General features: G+C 33.7%; 1 protein-coding gene across 1 annotated transcript in view; it reads right to left on the bottom strand.

The window, feature by feature from the left end:
* Positions 1–17,991, bottom strand: part of BMPR2 (bone morphogenetic protein receptor type 2) — a 138,754-nt gene that overhangs the window by 32,764 nt on the left and 87,999 nt on the right. Inside the window, exons 5-8 of the mRNA XM_045847680.1 lie at positions 4,524–4,634; positions 3,426–3,517; positions 1,291–1,521; positions 513–627 (exon numbers count right to left, since the gene is read on the bottom strand). Of these exons, the coding sequence (XP_045703636.1) occupies positions 513–627; positions 1,291–1,521; positions 3,426–3,517; positions 4,524–4,634 (549 nt within the window). The remainder of the gene's footprint in view (positions 1–512; positions 628–1,290; positions 1,522–3,425; positions 3,518–4,523; positions 4,635–17,991) is intronic.

Here is a 17,991-nt window from a genome sequence, read left to right as displayed (position 1 = left end):
AGCACTGACTTATAAAAAGATAAATTTAGGTTTTATACTAAAGTCCAACCAACCTATGGAATAAAGATCTATCTGAAGTTAAAACTAAACAAGTGATAATGTACTGTAGTTCACTTAAATAAGCAAAATAAATACAAGGAAAATATAATACAGCCTATTTAAGAGGTTCTTAACCAAGATTGACAGATGAATTTCTGAGGGCTTAAAACCCTCTAGAATCAAAAGAACATACTTAAAAGAATTGCCTATACATATATCTTTGCAGGGAGAGTGTTCAGAGCTTTAATTAAATTCTCAATGGCATCCATAACTCCTCTAGAGTCTTTAAGTTCTTTTTCTTATTCTTCCTATTAGATTTAAAATACATTTCTCATAGTAAATCTCTCAAATAGCTGGCTAATAATAAAGTTACTATAGATAATATATGCTTTTACTTTGATGATATGAATAAAATTTCTCTTTGTTAATCCTACTCTACATGAGTATCATTCATTCCCTCTTCATTGTCTTACCTCCTCGTGGTAATTCTGTATGAAGATAAGCCAGTCCTCTAGTCACAGAATGAGCCAGGCGGCATGAGCTTACCCAGTCACTTGTATGGAGACTAAGATACTTGCATAGAGATCCCTGTATAGAGGAAAAAATACAACAACAACAACAACAAAAATGGAATTAATATACTTGAACATAAGAAGGTAAGTTAGCAGCTTTATAAAGGATTTGCAGACATTAGGATTCCATGAAGATCTAATATATTATGACATTTCAGAATCTTGAAGGAGTTAATAAGACATTTCTGTGGGTACAGTGGAGGAGAAAATGAAAACACTTAAATGTAAAATTTTTATTTTTTCAACATTAAAAATTACGGTTATTTCATAAAAGAGTCGTTTAGACTCTTTCTTTACACAGTATCTCTTCCCAGTACAAATACAAATTATATTGTTATGTTTTACAAGCTCAAACAGGAGACTTTTGTAAGTATATGTGTCAGTGCTAATCAAGGTGCTCTTCCACAAACTATTTATTACCAATCATTCTGGGATAAGGAGCTTGCACCAGAATGAATGTCAGTCAAAGCACTGCTTCATTCATCAAGAAAGTCTTGTGAGGGGCATTTGTTGGGGGGGGTACTAAAAAGTTAACTAGTGACTTAGTTAATTCACACTCTGGTACAAGATCCTTATCTCATTGTATACCCTTAGTAATAACCAGTGTGCAAACAGGCAATGCTCTACTAAATAACTGATTGTTCATATAAATGCCAGTTTATATTTATTAAGAACTTACATTGGGATAATACTCCATCACAAGCAAATATTCCATGCGTCCATCTGCAGTGACTCTCTCATCTCCAACTATAAAGCGAGCAATGCTATCATGTTCCATCAAAGGCACTCTGTAAATGTTCTTCTCATTGATAAAATTCTGACGGTTTGCAAAGGAAAATACTTTTACAGCAACAGGACGCTCATCTAAGGAACCTTTATATACTGCTCCATATCGACCTCGGCCAATCAGCTGTAAATTTGTTTTGAAGAAAGCAAGGTATTAATTCAAATCACAATGGAACAATCAAATTTACTAAATAAAGTGCAAGTCTATATGTGTGCCATAGTTCTCTATTGCTCAAAGGTTAAATTACTCCATTATCAAGGAACTAATAAAGTGCACCTTTTAAAATATATGACTGAAGAAGCTCCTATTAAACCCAGCCCTCCCAAACACAGCAACTATAAACTCTAAAAACAAGTTGTAAAAAGAAACTGAAAGTGCTGGAGAATGAACAAAAGGAAATAGACTATGAGAGGAGTCAACACTGAAAAGAAAGGAATAGGATATGAGGATTTACCCAATTTTATAGCTTTTAGCCTGAAAACAGGCTGAAATCAGTTTTGTGCAGTGGAGCTAAAAACGCAATAGGAAATCCACAATCTCTCTGGCCCCAGGAACAAGAGGACAGAATTTGGGGTAACTACAGCTACAGGAAAGTAAGGAGAGAATTCCAGAAAGAAGAATCCAAGAGGGGGAAACTGAGTGAATGCATGGGACAAACTCCAGCCAGAGACAAAATAACTGAACTGAGATTTGAGCTTCTGCCTGCGATGAGTTTGCAGTATGTCTAACCAAGATAACTGCCTACTAAAACAAACATTGAAAGTGAACACACTTCAGAAGAATCTAAAGAACACAGGCTCTGCACAATATAACATTCACAATGTCCAGGATATAATTAAAAGTTACTTAATACACAAGCACAATGCAATCTGTTTTTTAATTTTTGGCTGCTGGAGCTTTCTCTTACTTTACTGAAATAGGTTAGGGATTTACCATAATCTATTTAAGGATATTTGTTATATTTCACTCAGTGTGTCTAGGTTAAAATTTAACAGATAGATTGTCCTTTAGAAAGGTTGTATGGTTAACAACCTTTTAACTATTCAACATATGGTCAAATCAGCAGTGTTTGAGAATGGTTCATTTACTCAGTCCAGGATAAAATCCTATGGTTTTAATAAATATTTCTTTTAATTTAGTGATTTGGACATCTAATTATAATACATATTTTAGCCACACTTCTATTGTGAATTGACAGTTCATCCTTTTTGTCCATTTTTATTAATTATTTATTTCATATTGATTTATATTAGCTCTGTATAAATTCTTTGTTTCTGTGTTGAATTTAGCTTTTAACTTTGTTATATTTTTCTCTCATATGGAAAGTTCTTAAAATGTTTTATATTATCAAATCTACCACATCTACTATTTAAACAGTCTCTGTAGTTTCAGGGCCATAGTTATCTATTATTTAACAGTCTCTGGTTTAGGGATCATAGTTAATTTATACTAATAAAGAATAAAACATTAATCATGATAAAACTTTTAATACAGACTCTGAGAAATTACCAAATGAAAATTAAACTCTATGGAATACATAATAGTCCTATGTGCCTATAAAAATATATACTACATGCACAGACAAGTAATATTCATTTTGCCTCTGCTATGGATTCCTTGCCTGGAACGTTCTCAGAATTTCATGACTTTATTCCCATACTTGAAAGTTCAAGTCTGTACTCAAAAGGTCATTTCCTTTCTACATATACTTTTTCTTAAATAACTCCCTTTCCATAGCTGTCTTATTTTCTTATCTGTTTTATTTTTCTCCATAGCACTTACTACTGCTTGATATAATATACATTTGTTTACCTGTTTGTAGATTCTCTCCTGCCAGAATATAAGCCTCAAGAGGGACAGCTGTACAGTTCAGCTACATTATCAGTGCCTAGAATAGGACTTGGCACTAAATTGGTACTCAATAAATGCTTGTTGAATAAATAAACAAATGGTTTAGTGAATGAATGAAGTCACTGTCTCAAATATGGGAGCAGAAAGAACAGTTCATAATCTAAGAACAATCTTACCTCCAAAAGTTTCAGATTATCTAGGTCAAGAGAGGGCTCTGATGCTGCTGCCTCCATCATGTTCATACTGTGAAGACCTTGTTTACGGTCTCCTATAGGAATAGACAAAAGAAGTTACTGTGTGCTTCTCTTAAAATGAAGATTTTATTATACTTTTTATTATATTCCCATTAAAAAGAAGAGCTACAGAATGGTAGGCAACAAGACTAATGCCTAATGTCAATGGGAGTAAAACTATTTACTAAACTAGGAATTATCTATAAATGAAGATGAATGATGACTAAGATGAAAGCTGAATTCTGTGAGATGATTCCAGGAACAGACTTAGTTTAAAACCTTACAGAATACTACCAAGACATTAAAGATAGTTTCATTAAAGTTATTCAAATTAATACATAAATGATTTCCTAAAAAGCTCATCAAACCTAAAGTTTATTAGAACCAACTGAATATTTGATGATACTGAGAAATTATTATTTTTAAGATGTAAAAAGGATATTGGGGTTATATATATATATATTTTAAGTCCTTCTATTTCAGCAATAATACTAAAGTATTTATAAATAAATGGTATTGTGATTTCTTTAAAATAATCCAGTGGCTGATTGTGGAACAGAAAGAAGGTATTAGTGGGAAAACTGGGGAAACCCAAATAAAGCCTGGTGTTTATAATTAATAGTGATGTACCAATGTTGATTTCTTAGTTTTGCCAAATGTACCAAGGCTATATAGGATGTCAATAATGGGTAAAGCTGTGTAATGGTATATGTACTATCTTTGCAACTTTTCTGTAAATTAAACTTTATTTTGAAATAAAATAATTTGAAAAAGCAAATTAAATTAAAAAGTGGCATAGATGAGTGTAGTGAGTGGAGCTATAGATGATATATAGATGTAATCACTGAAGCTGAGTGAGAGGTATTTTGTATACATTTGAAAATTTATAAACACTGAAGGAAAAACATTTATTAAGAGAGAAAGATGTGAGCTACTATAGCATGGAAATGTTTTTTAGCATAGAGATTTTAAAAAGAAGAAAATAAATTTCAATTAAATAGCATGTTTAATAAACAATAGAACAAAAGGTGACATTTTTACCTGTCAGCATCCTGTATCCAAAGTATAAGGCAACTATCAAAACAGCTAATACAGAGACTGATGCTAACGCAATGATTATTGTCTCATCTCGGTTAAATGAATGAGGTGGACCTAAAAGCAAACAAATTTTAAAATAGTTATTGTTAAAGAAGATGTGGTACATATAAACAATGGAATATTTCTTGGTCATAAAAAAGAATGAAATCTTACCATTTGTGATAACACAGGTGGACCTAGAGGTATTATGCTAAGGGAAATAAGTAAGACAGAGAAAGACAAATACCATATGATTTCACTTATATGTGGAATCTAAAAAACAGAATAAATGAACAAACAAAACAGAAACAAACTCAAATACACAGAACAAACTGATGGGTGAAAAAGATGAAAGAAGAAAGAGATACGAATTGGCAGTTACAAAATAGTCATAAGGATGTAAAGTATAGCATAAGAAATATAGTTAATAGCCCTGGCTGGTGTGGCTCAGTGGATTGAGTGCCAGCCTGTGAATCAAAGGGTCTCAGGTTTGATTCCCAGTCCAGGGCACATGCCTTGGTTGTGAGCCAGGTCCCCAGTAGGGGGCGTGTGAGAGACAACCACACACTGATGTTTCTCTCCCACTCTTTCTCCCTCCTCCTCTCTGAAAAATAAATCTTTAAAATAAAATTTTAAATATGAAAGGCTGTATCAATACATAGTCAAATCAGTAGTGTTTTTATATCAAAGGAAATATAAAAATATATTTTAAATATTTTATTTATTTATTTTTTTAGTGTGTGGTTGCCTCTCACACACCCCCTACTGGGAACCTGGACCACAACCAAGGCATGTGCCCTAGAGTGGGAATCAAACCTGCGACCCTTTGATTTGCAGGCTGACATTCAACTGCTGAGCTACACTAGCCAGGGCAAAATTAATAAACTGTTAATAACTGAAAATTATATATTTCATCATACAGCTTATTTTATATAGATTATATAGATTTAGAACACTGAAACACCTATTAGTTAGTCCTGGCTGGGTAGCTCAGTTGGTTAGAATGTTGTCCCAATATGCCAAGGTTACAAGTTTGATCTCCAGTCAGGGCACAAACAAGAAGCAACCAAAGAATGAATAAATAAGTGGAACAACTAATCCATGTTTTTTCCTCTCTCTCTCCCCCACTTCCTCTATCTAAAATAAATCAATTAAACAAAAACCTTATAGTTGTGCTCTCAATTATTAAAATATTAATTATAATGGAATAGCATAGATGGAACAGTATATTAAGAAAACAGTCTTTGGAATCACGTTTGGTTTTAAACCTTGACTCTACATCAGAGGTGTCAAAACTCATTTTCACCAGGGGCCTATCAGCCTCATAGTTGCCTTCTAAGGGCCGATTATAATTTTAGGACTGTATAAGTACAACTACTCCTTAACTAGGGGCAAGGAGCTCTACATTCTGCAACTGTGAGGCTGATGTGGCCCCAAGTGAAAATGAGTTTGACAACCCTGCTCTACATCATTCTCTCAGTAGCTTTTAGCAAGAAGCTGGTCAACACGTTTTTGTCTATTCACTGAGTAGTTCAAACCTTCTGTTCATTGAATTTTTGACTGCTTATCAATTACTAGAAAGTGGTGTTAAAATCTTCCATTATAATTAACAATTTGTCTCAGTTGTATCAATTTTTGGTTCATATGTTTTAAGGCCATATTATTAGCTATATACAAATTTTAAATTGTTCTATCTTCCTATTGAACTGAACATTTGTTACTATGAAGTGACCCTCTTTGTCTAAAACAAGCCCATAATAAATCAAATACACTTGACTATCTATATCTTAGAAGAATCATCAACATAGGATTATCAAATTATTTCTTTAGAGAGAACTAGAGAATAAGGGGTGGGGGAATGGACAAAACCATCTAGAAGATGTTCTTAAGTACAGTTAAACTGTTTTTGTGTAGTTGTGGGCTGCTGAGGCAGATAAATCAGCCTGATATGAAACCAAAAGGTCTGGGATGTTTATGAAAAGAAACTTGGGGCTGATCATGAAGTCAACAAGGATCCTGCAAACACTAGATTCTATAAGGAACGAAAGCAGCTGTGAATCAAAGAATGTTCCTCACATGTGTATGTCTGTTCAAACAGCAGTCTTTTAAGCTTATCTGTATGTAGTGGCTTTGTTAATGACACCTGTAAACTACAAAGCAATGCTAGCATCAGAAATATATAATCTGGTAATTTTCTTCTACAAAAGATCCCTACTTTATTCAGCAAAACTAACAAATATGGCACTACCTTTAAAATAAATCATGATATCAAACTCTTTATGGATGACATCCATTAAAAAACACACACACAAGGGCCAGCAATCTAAATAAAAAGCCAGTTATTCTACAGTGAAATTCAACAGTCTTTTGCAGTAGACATGCTCTTCTACTACCAAGAGGAAACTTAAAATAGTTGAGATGAGAAGAGCTACTTCCAGTCTTAAAAGTGGCAGTTAGCCTTGGCTGGTGTGGCTCAGTGAATTGAGTGCTGGTGTGAGAACCAAAGGGTCACCGGTTGGATTCCCAGTCAGGCACATGCCTGGGTTGCAGGTAAGGTTCCCAAGGGGGGCATGCAAGAGGCAACCAACTGCTCATTGATGTTTCTCTCCCACTCTTTCTCCTCCCTTCCCCTCTCTCTAAAAGTAATTAAAATCTTTAAAAAAAATGGTAGTTAGGCAATAAACAAAAGTTGTTGGGGGTATGATTTAAACACACTTCATAAGAACTTAAGTGCTGGTTTTGGTTGGAATAAAAGGCAAAACAGTCTTGAGTGATGTTTTCCTTTACATGGCAGATATACACAATCTATGAGAAAAAACTACTGGGATATAAATGTGTGATACTACATTCTACATTTGACCTAATTGAAAACATTCTTAAGCAGGGAGCTAGAGGCAGAGTCAAATACTGGGTACCTAAACCAATGGTGAGGAGCTAGAACTTAAAAGCTTGGAATAATCTCTATAACAGAAGACAGGGAAAGAGACCTCTGCCCTAGACCTGACTCAACTGTTAGCTGTATAGGTAGAAATGTGTGTGTCAGAAAAATCTCTTTGATGTGGACATACAGCAGCTAGAAAGATTTCTAAAATATGTGGATTCAAAAATTGCATTAATCAATTCATATACATGGAGTTTCTTTAACAAATATATCTTATATGTCCCATTGAATATTTTAGAGATATCTAAACAACACACTAAAAACTAAATTACTTATCTCCACCCAGCCCAAAAAGGGGGGCAATTTCCTTGTCTGTCAGTGCCATTGATAAATGATTAGTACAGCAGAGCTAAAAATGTCAGAAAAGAGGCCAATGAGTATCTACAATTAAATTTTAAAAAAAAATTTGAACCATTTTGTACAAAATACTGTTAAAACCAAAGTATACTTTTCTCCTGCTTTCATGAGTTAAATACATTGGAGCAATTTTTCTTTTTTTTATCCTCATCTGAGGACATTTTCATTTTCATTGCTTCTAGAGAGAGAGAGAGAGGAAGGGAGAGAGGGAGAAAGAGAAATACTGATGTGAGAGAGAAACATCCACTGGTTGCCTCCCATATGCGCCCAGACCAGAGCAGGGATTGTATGTGACAGGAGCAGGGATTGTACGTGACAGGACCAGGGATGGGACCCTCCACCTAGGTATTCCCTGATTGGGAGTGAGCTACAACCTTTAGGTTACAGGACAAAGCTCCAACCAACTGAGCCATACCAGCCAGGGCTGAAGCAATTTTTCTTCTACATGATTGGGGACATAATTTTGAAAATCAATTAATTTATGGGGATACTCTCAAAGCCTATTTGAGATTGTCAGATCATTATGTTTTTACAAATTACTGAAAATGATTTTCACTTTTTCCCTCTCATCTTTTGATATTTGTGATGTTGCCTTAATGTGTTTTTTTTTTTATAATCTAATTTGGGCTTTAAAAATAGACGACCTAACCTGTTATAAATGAATGTAAAGAATACAGACTAAAAAGACTAAGGGACTTTTCTAAATAATTAAGAGTTTTAATACAAAAATTCTGTAGCATCCATCTTGGCTGATTATAGTGAAGAAACTTCAATAGCTACAGGCTTGGTACTGTGGTAGTTCATGAAATTAGACATTATCAGAGTCCACTTAAATTCTGATTCCCAAACATATCTTTCAGTGTTTGGTATGAGAAATTGCTAGGATGTCAAAAGGTCTGCACTTCCACAATGCAGCTATTGGTGCTTTGCAAGGGGGATAGGGGAAGTGAGGATGGTCTAGTTGGCCTTTTTTGAGAACACCAACATGTGTGCTATCCATGCCAAATGTGTAACAATTAAAAATGTTGCAATGAACAAGTTTCAGAGTTGTTTTATAACAACTATAAATAAATAAGCTTGTAAAATGTTTCTGGACAATGTCAGAAACTGGTTTTAGAAAAGTAAATTTCTTAATGACAGCATAGAGTAGATTCCATCCACTTACTATACTTTTCTGAATTTTCCTACATGCAAGAACATTTTTGTAATGTTTGTCTTCTGTGCTCTTCCTATAACTTTGCTACTGAAATATATTAAACTGCTTTAAAGAAGTTGGTTATACTAGGTGACTTTTAAAGTCCTTTTAATCTCAAAATTCTGTGTGACTTTTCTAGTGTTTCTTGAAGCCTCAGCAGTCTCTTTGATTTTATTTGCAAATTTACAAAGAAAATGCAACATAACTTTTACATAAAAATATTCATTAACCCCAAATCTGCAATGGAAAACATTAATTCATATACAGGAAAGTCTTAAGTATATTTTTAAATATGTTTAAAAACCATGCTAATGGTTAAATACTTCAAATGGAAAACTTTCCAGGACATGTGACATGGTCTAAAAATATGAAGTCCCTGAAAAACTGCCAGCAAAAAATATTTCAATGTGTATTTACATATGTGTACAGTAAAAGAGGCCTTAACCAGGAAACTCCTAATTTTTGTTTTTTGGGTTTTTTTAAATTATTTTTCTTTTTTACATACATATGCTATACCTGAATTGTTTTGTTTCCCTAGCTCATAAACCCTTTTCTTCCTCCCTTTTAGTTTTTTCAGTTAACTACTCAGCCAAATGTAAACACTGCTATGTATGCCTGCGTGCAATGGCTCAGATTGTACAAGCAAGCGCTTCCTGAATGCAGAACAGACAGGGAACTGCTGTCTGCCTTATTGGAGCCTGGGATGTTTCTGTTTACAAATCCTGGAGCCAGGCAGGGGCCACTACTGGAGGCCTGCTGTTTGCTTCCTTGCTACACTCAGCCTTTGTCTGGGTCTGTGTCAAAGAAAGAACAACTTTGTTGCATATGCAGCAAGCAACAAAGGAAATCTTAAATATAACACACTGGTGGTGATGGTGACTCCTAAATCTTTTACAACTCTGCATGAAAAAGCAAATTAGGGATTAGAGTGTTTTTTAAAATTTTTTAAAGCAATGTACATTTCATAAAAGCAGAGAAAACAACATTTAAGATAAAAATAATGTGATCAGAGTTCAATGAATTCCTTAGCAAAATAATTCAGATTGCTAAATATTGTTTCTGTGATGATAATATATTTGCACGGCTCAATGTTTTGAACAAATATTTCTACAAGGAATAAGCAATTTTGATTTATTTTAATTAATATATTTAGAATGGCAATTATACAGTAATCATAATCAGATTAATGTTTATGTTTAATGTCCTAAAAACAAATTGAGAAGAGGCAGATTTCTTGTTTTTTTTCCCAAGTTGGTATTTAATACTATTTAAGACTTTTAAATTTAGTGTACCAAAATCATTGTGAATAGACTAAACTTGTAAGAAACAAACACAAGTAACTACAATAAACACAATCATTCCATACTCTGCTGAGTCCAGGCATTTTATGGCTGAATTATAAAAGGAATATGGGGCAGTTAAGGGAGAGAGAAAGAGGAACAATCTAAATTAAACAACCACCAAAAAACAAAACATCTAAAAGGAAAGGAAAACAGGAAAGACATTCAATCCCTAGTTTTCTTATTACCTTCTAGCTTTGTAAGATTTATAATTTTAATTTCTTTAAAATAGGTGTTTTGTGATTAGGAGACTGAATTTCAGCATTATGTTTCTTTATTAAAGAATGGATTAAAACTAACAGTTAATTACATTTCACTGGAATAGTAATTAAATAAGTAAAAATATAATTTAATAGATTAAGAATTTTTAGTAAATCAAAAAATAAAAGATAAAGATTAATATGCAGACTATCCTTACATTTTAAAAAAATCCATTAAAGTATAGTGAAAACACCATTAAATATGTTCTCAAACTATTTTTGCTATCATTCTATCAGGCCTAATTGCCTCTATTCTGTTCAGATTTTATTTTTGCCTTTGTACATAAATAGAATAAAACAAAAGGTGTTATTGCTCCATGTAACAGTTTTGAAGATGCTTTTTTTAAAGATGATTGTTTTAATACTTCTTAGAAAACATCAACCAAGATCCCAAAAACCCAAGAAACGTCAATTTCAGTCTAAATTAATATTAGAAAAATAGAAATTTAATCACTGCAATATTTGTCATTTAAAACAAAACAAAACCACATAAAAATTCTCACAATACAGAATCATACCAGAGTCAAATCACCCAGAGATCCTTAGCCTATTTTCCTACCTGGCACACACATGACACAGATAAATTCAGAATTCATACATAACACCCTTGTTCTCAGAAAATGACCATGAAATAATTTGACTATGAAAATGGAAATCATATTTTGCAGTTATTCACTGACTGGACCAAAAAATATGAACTGCATTGTATAGATAACCACCGCCCCCATTTGATTTCTTTAAATTATGATAGTAACTTGTGCTCACTTTTATAAGAAAAGCAAGATAGACATATAGAAAAAATAATCAGCTTTTTTCTAGTTTTCCCATATAGTTTTTTTATTTTTTAAACCATTTTTAAAATTATAAAACATAAGCCATATACACAAAAGTGTTTATAATACAAATGCACAGTTTGGTGAATTATTATGAAGCAAACGTTCACATAAGCTACCACCTGTATCCAGAAGTAAAACATTGAGAATCCCCGAAACCACCTATCTGCTCCGTGTTGGTCATAACAGCTTTTCTCCTCCCCAGATACAGCCATATCCTTACTTTTGTGCTAATTGTTTCCCTGCTTTTCTTAACAGCATTACATTCTCTGTGTGCTTATTTTTGCCTATTTCTGAATTTTATATAAATGAAATTTTTGTTTAATAACGTTTTCAAGACTTAACCATGCTATTGTGTGGAGATGAAATTCATTCAGGGTTACTTTTCTATATAACAAATGCAGTTATTTTCCCCTGTATTGAGTCTGGAACTTATTATAATGATAAGTAAAGATCAATGTAGGCAATCCCTATTAAGCATCATAAGAATATTCCATAAATATATATATTTTGTTATATTTAGTATTTTTAAATTATCCAGTTTCGTTGGCAAGAGAAAGTATTAAACAAAGCAGACAAATGAAAAGGCTGTACATCCTCTTGCTGTTTCTAATTTTGGGGCAGCAGAGGTACTAGCTAGCAACCAAGAAAGCCAGAGTTAATAAAAAATGAACTCTAGGGTAGGGACAGAGCAGAAATAAAAGCTTTTTGAAAGTTTGCTTTACGCTACTCCAGTTTTACAAAAGAGCTATATTAATATGTTTTCATTAACCAAAAGAAATCTGTCCTGGTTGGTGTGGTTCAGTGGGTTGAGCGCTGGCCTGCAAATCAAAGGGTCACCAGTTCCATTTCCCAGTCAGGGCACATGCCTAGGTTGTGGGCCAGGTCTCTGGTTGGGGGCTTGTGAGAGGCAACCAGTGGATGTATCTCTCACATATTGATGTTCCTCTCCCTCTTTTTCTCCCTCCCTTCCCATCTCTCTAAAAGTAAATAAAATCTTCAAAAAAATCTGATGAGGATTTTCACTTTTAGGGAAAAAGGCAAAAAGTATACAATGTTCAGTGTTTGTTTTGCAGTGAACCATTATGGAGGCAGTGTGGAACCCAAACATAGAGAGTGGCACTGCCAACCTCCTTCCACAGGTACTACACTCAGCAGCTCAGCATCAAGCTTCTACAGCTTTGAATTATGTCTGTGAACATCTATGCTTTATCTTGATTCATTTTGTGCATCTGTTAGTAGTAAGATGTGTCCTAAGGTTACTGCTTCTTTGCTTTACACTATTTCAGCTTACACAATATTTTATAGGAACACTCTACTTTCAGATAGCAGAGGAAACCTATATCTAAAACCATTGAAATCCTTGAAATTCATCTCTTCCATAGTTCCCAGATTGTTCCCTTATCCCCTACTCTCAAAGCACATACTGTATCTTATTTGACAATTCTTTAAAAGGACCTTCTAAACATATACATGTAGTCTTCCATGAAAGGATAGTAAAAGGAATAATGTCTTCAGCAGATCATCATTGATTATTCTCACCCAAACTGCCCATAAATATTTGTTCAGTTCCTACAAATCCCACTACCTATATAGTGAGAGTAGAGAGTTAAAATGACAGAAACCCTGTGGCAGTGATGAGGCCAATGGAGTTTTAAATAATTGTTGCTGGTACTGGATCATTCTCCAACACTTTTTCCCATTTCCTTAGCTCTTCTTGAACCCAAGCTTGCTCTCTATCTCTTGCTCTCTGTCTCACTCTGTATCTTTTAACTTTCCTTTTTTTAAATGTTCCATTCTTTCTCCCTGTATATTTTTCCTGTCTGAAAACTTGTCCTAGAGGCACCCACATGTTCTGCTTAAAAGCAATGATAATATTCTGGGCAATACTGGAAGTTCTATTTCTAGTTCAACTCTTTTCATGGTTTTTAAACAAAAACACATACAAAAATCCATAGTTATGATCTTTGTGAAGTAAAGGTGAGATAAAAGCGATTTAAGTTAAAAATATTTTAGTATTGTATCAAATTGCAAAAGAAACCACATTAATCTTTTTTTCCTTTTTATGAAATTTATTGGGGTAACACTGGTTAACAAAATTATAAGGTTTCAACTGCACAATTTCACAGCACATCATCTGTACACCCCATTGTATGTTCACCACCATAAGGCAAGTCTCCTTCCATCACCATTTATACTCCCCATATTCTACTCTACCCGCTGGGACTCCCCTCCTGCCTTGCAATCATCACACTGTTGTCTGTGTTCATGAGTTTTTTCTCTTTTCTCTTTTTACTCAATCCCTCTATCCCCCCAACCCAAACCCCCAATGATGCCCCTTCAAACAGCTGTCAACTTACTCTATTAATCTTTTTAAATGAGTGACCGTTCAATAGCTCCAATCCTTTGATAGATCCAGCACTTTTATTTTTTAAATATTTTTAAAAGATTTTATTTATTTATTTTTAGAGAGGGAAGGGGGGAGAAAGAAAGAGAAAGAGAGAAATATCAATGTGTGGTTGCTGGGGGTCATGGCCTGCAACCCAGGCATGTACCTTGACTGGGAATTGAACCTGCCACACTTTGGTTTGAAGCCCGCGCTCAATCCACTGAGCTACGCCAGCCAGGGCAGATCCAGCACTTTTAATAATCATCAACTAAAAACTCTGACCTAACAAAAAAGGAAAAATTACTGACCCTTACAATAAGAAGGCTATTTCTTTCCTAATAGGCTAACATTAAACAATGTGGAAAATTATGTAACTAAAACATTTGTACTAAAAGCTAGCAGAGTGGGAAATAATTTTGATTTATACCATTTTAGGGTACGTTTTGGTTACCCTTTTTATATGCAACCATTTTTATTTTAAAAGGAGAAATTTATAACACAAAAAAATGAGTTGGTACTAAATATACAGGTGCTAAAAAGCTGACTTTTAAATTTAGGAAGTAACTCTTGTTTCCTAATATTCTCACTTGCTTGTAATAGAAATATATCCACATAGCCTCATGGTAGATGGAATGTACCTCTTCATGCCTGGACTTGGAACTTTGCCATGTGACTTGCTCAGACCAATGGGAAACTGGCAAATACCCTAAAACTAACAAGTGATCTAAAATATGCTTGGGTAGCTGTGTTTGTGCTCCTTGTGGTCAAGTAAACCACTATAAGGAGAACTAATTCTGAGTAGATGTTCCCTTGATTCTGAGACCCAGAAAGAGAAAAGCTGGACTGATCCTATAGTCTGGGGCTGAGGCCAGTCTGTATGGGACAAACTCCAGCTAATCTACAGAACTGTGATCATGAGAATAAATTCTTGTTAAATCTACTGAGTTGGGAGGTGGCTTATTGATGAAGTTTATTGGTAATAGCTGACAAATACATGAACAAATATAAATACCTACTACTGCCTACATAACAACTTATGGACATATGTACAAATACATAAAACTTTCAGTTATCTAAAAATTAGGAATAGTTCTGCCTGTGGTTTTTTTCATAATTATAGACATACTAACACCCAGACAAAAGAGTCTGTAAATAATACCTATAATAATACCTATAAAATAACTCCACTACTAGCTACAAAATGATTTTTAACACTGAAAAAATTATACTTAAAATATAGCGCTTCAGTGTTTTGTGGAATAAAACACAATACAAAGATAAACATTTTATTTGCCTTCTGTGAACTTCAGTTTTGCAGGAGAAAAGTTTTGTTGACATTGGTTGCAGAACAATGTGAATATACTTAATACTACTGAAGTATACACTTAAAAATGGTTAAGATGGTAAATTTTATTGTGTATTTTACTGCAATTAAAAGAAACAGTCTAAGAGAATGGTTCTCACCTTTTTTAGATGACTTAATTTTTAAAATATCAAATATATATACAGAAAACAGAATTCAGTAACAAAATTTTCAGTATTTATAAAATGCTTTATAGATATTGTTAGCATTCATTTCAGTGTATTTTTAATCTATGATAAAGAAAATTAAAATGTCAATTTCCTTTTCCTTCACTTCAAAACACTAACCCCTCTGGTCAGCAGCTTTGGCAGCTGGAAATACCATGTGATTTGCTCAGGGTTTTGTTTCTGAAATGTGTCTGATTAACTTTTTTAAAGAGAAAAAAAAAGTAATCTTTTACTTCCTCAAAATACACAGTAGTGGACAAAAGTCTTCCAAAACATGGAATGAAGGAACTTGGGAAGGACACCAAAAACATTTCCTGGTAGTGAAATAACTACAAATTACTGTTTTAAACATAAGTATACATTTTTATTGAAAAAAATATTAATCTTTTTAAGGCCTCACATAAAAATTAATATAAAAAACTCTACATCATGGTAATAAAAAAAACAGGCAGAACAAAAAAACTCCATAAACTCTGAAACAGAATTTTTAAAAATGTCTTCTGTTTTCTCCATCTTAAAATACTTCAAAATTAATCAACATGAGTTTTTTTCTTAACATATGTACATTCAAATGTTACTATATCGTAATACTAAACCAATAAATCTTGTTAAGGAATGTTCATTTTCACCAAGCCTGGTCTAGCTACATCAGTTTTCCTACTAATCAATCACTAATTCATTCATTAATTTAACAAATTATTGAACATTCTGGAAATGCAGAGGAATGAACAGAGAACATAGGGATATGTAATAAAATAGGCTGAGACCTGTGGAATGATCCTAGGATTGAACAGTAATCAAATTAATTGGCAAGAGTATCCGAAAATTTAAATACAAAAATTAGTTAAGATTTTTGGAATTAATAAATGATTGAGGGAATAAATGGAAAGTGAAGTTGTCAACAAAAGAAAAAATGGTCCAATGATATACAGTTTGGTGACTGCATCCTTGATAATGTAACTTCTCCTTACTACTTTAAAAAACTTCATAGTAGACTTGAGGATATGGATGAAATTGGGAGTAGAACTGTAAAATGGCAAAGAGTATCTGGAAAGTACTTCTATCTTCCACCTTTTACCCCAATTCTTACATTCATATATTAACTCCAAAGCTCCCAGTGTTCTCCTCCTACCAGCATTCCCCATTACTAATAAAATTAGCAAAGAAACAAACCAATGAACAATATACATAAAAGAAAAAATAGATTATGCCCTCATGTACAATTTTGAATTTCAAAAAATGTCAGGCATCAAATCATAAACAAAAATGATGAAACTAATCAAGAGATCACAGTAGTTTAAAACACAGGATCACATTTTTCCTTCAAGCACAAGAAAATTTCAAACTTGACTATGTGCAATTAAATCTTCCTAATACAAATGCCATTCTCTGATGTACAACACTATTTATCCAGAAAGCCAGGTCTTCATCTGTTCTGTATTAATGCTGTTTCTGAAGTTGAAACATCTTTTCTGGATTTCAGAATAACTGCAGAATAGTAGGTGGAAGCTACACTCACCCGCTCCTGGCACCAAACTGTATTTAAAGCTATATTATAGAGCAACTAACCACACAAGCTGCACATCCGAAAGGGGATTCTGGAAGGCTCCAGACTCTGCTGGGAACAACTCTGTCTGTGGCAGGGGGCTGGGGAGGCAGCCCCTGAACACCCTCTCATACAAGGTGATAGAGGTTTACCCTTATAATCAGCCAGCCTAAAGGATTAATTCCACCCACAAAAGGGCAAACAGCATTCAAGACTCAACTATACAACAGGAGGGTGCACATAACCCACAAGACACATTCCTAGAGCATGGAGCTCAAGTGATCTGGAAGATTGCAATACTGAGCCTAACAAGACACCGTCATCAGAAAGCCATCATAACAAGTTTGGGGTCACAGCAGATCTATCTAATACACAGAGACAAAATGGGGAGACAAAGAAATATGCCCCAGACAATACGAAATAAAAGCCAAGGAGGAAGTAAAACTGTCATTACATGCAGATGACATGATACCGCACACAGAAAACCCTTAAGACAATTAGATTTATAAATACATTTGGCAAAGCAGGATACAAAATTAATATTCTGAAATTGGTGGCATTTTTATATACCAACAATAATCTATCAAAAAGAGAAATTAAGAAAATAATCCCATTTACTATTGCCACAACAACACCAACAAAAAATAAGGTCCCTAGGAATAAATTTAACCAAGGAGGTAAAAGACCTGAACTTGAAAAATTACAGAACATTAAAGAAAAAAATTATGGAAGCTACAAATAAGTGAAATGTATACTGTTTGTGTATTGGACTAATTAACATTATTAAAATGTCCATATCACCCAAAATCAATCTATAGATTCAATGCAATTCTTATTAAAATACCAATGGCATATTTCACAGATCTAGGACAAATATTTCAAAAATTTATATAGAACCAAAAAGACCCAGAATAACCTCAGCAACTTGAGAAAAAAGAACAAAGTTGGAGGTACCACAATAACTGATATCAAACTATACCACAAGGCTATTAATAATCAAATTAGCCTGGTACTGGCATAAGAACAGGCATATAGATGAAT

Source organism: Phyllostomus hastatus, unplaced genomic scaffold (assembly GCF_019186645.2).
Source record: "Phyllostomus hastatus isolate PE091 unplaced genomic scaffold, TTU_PhHast_1.1 phas_contig_57, whole genome shotgun sequence".
NCBI classification, from domain to species: Eukaryota; Metazoa; Chordata; class Mammalia; order Chiroptera; family Phyllostomidae; genus Phyllostomus; species Phyllostomus hastatus.
The sequence above is the reverse complement of the archived record's forward strand: the minus strand, read 5'-3'. Positions and strand labels throughout refer to the sequence as shown.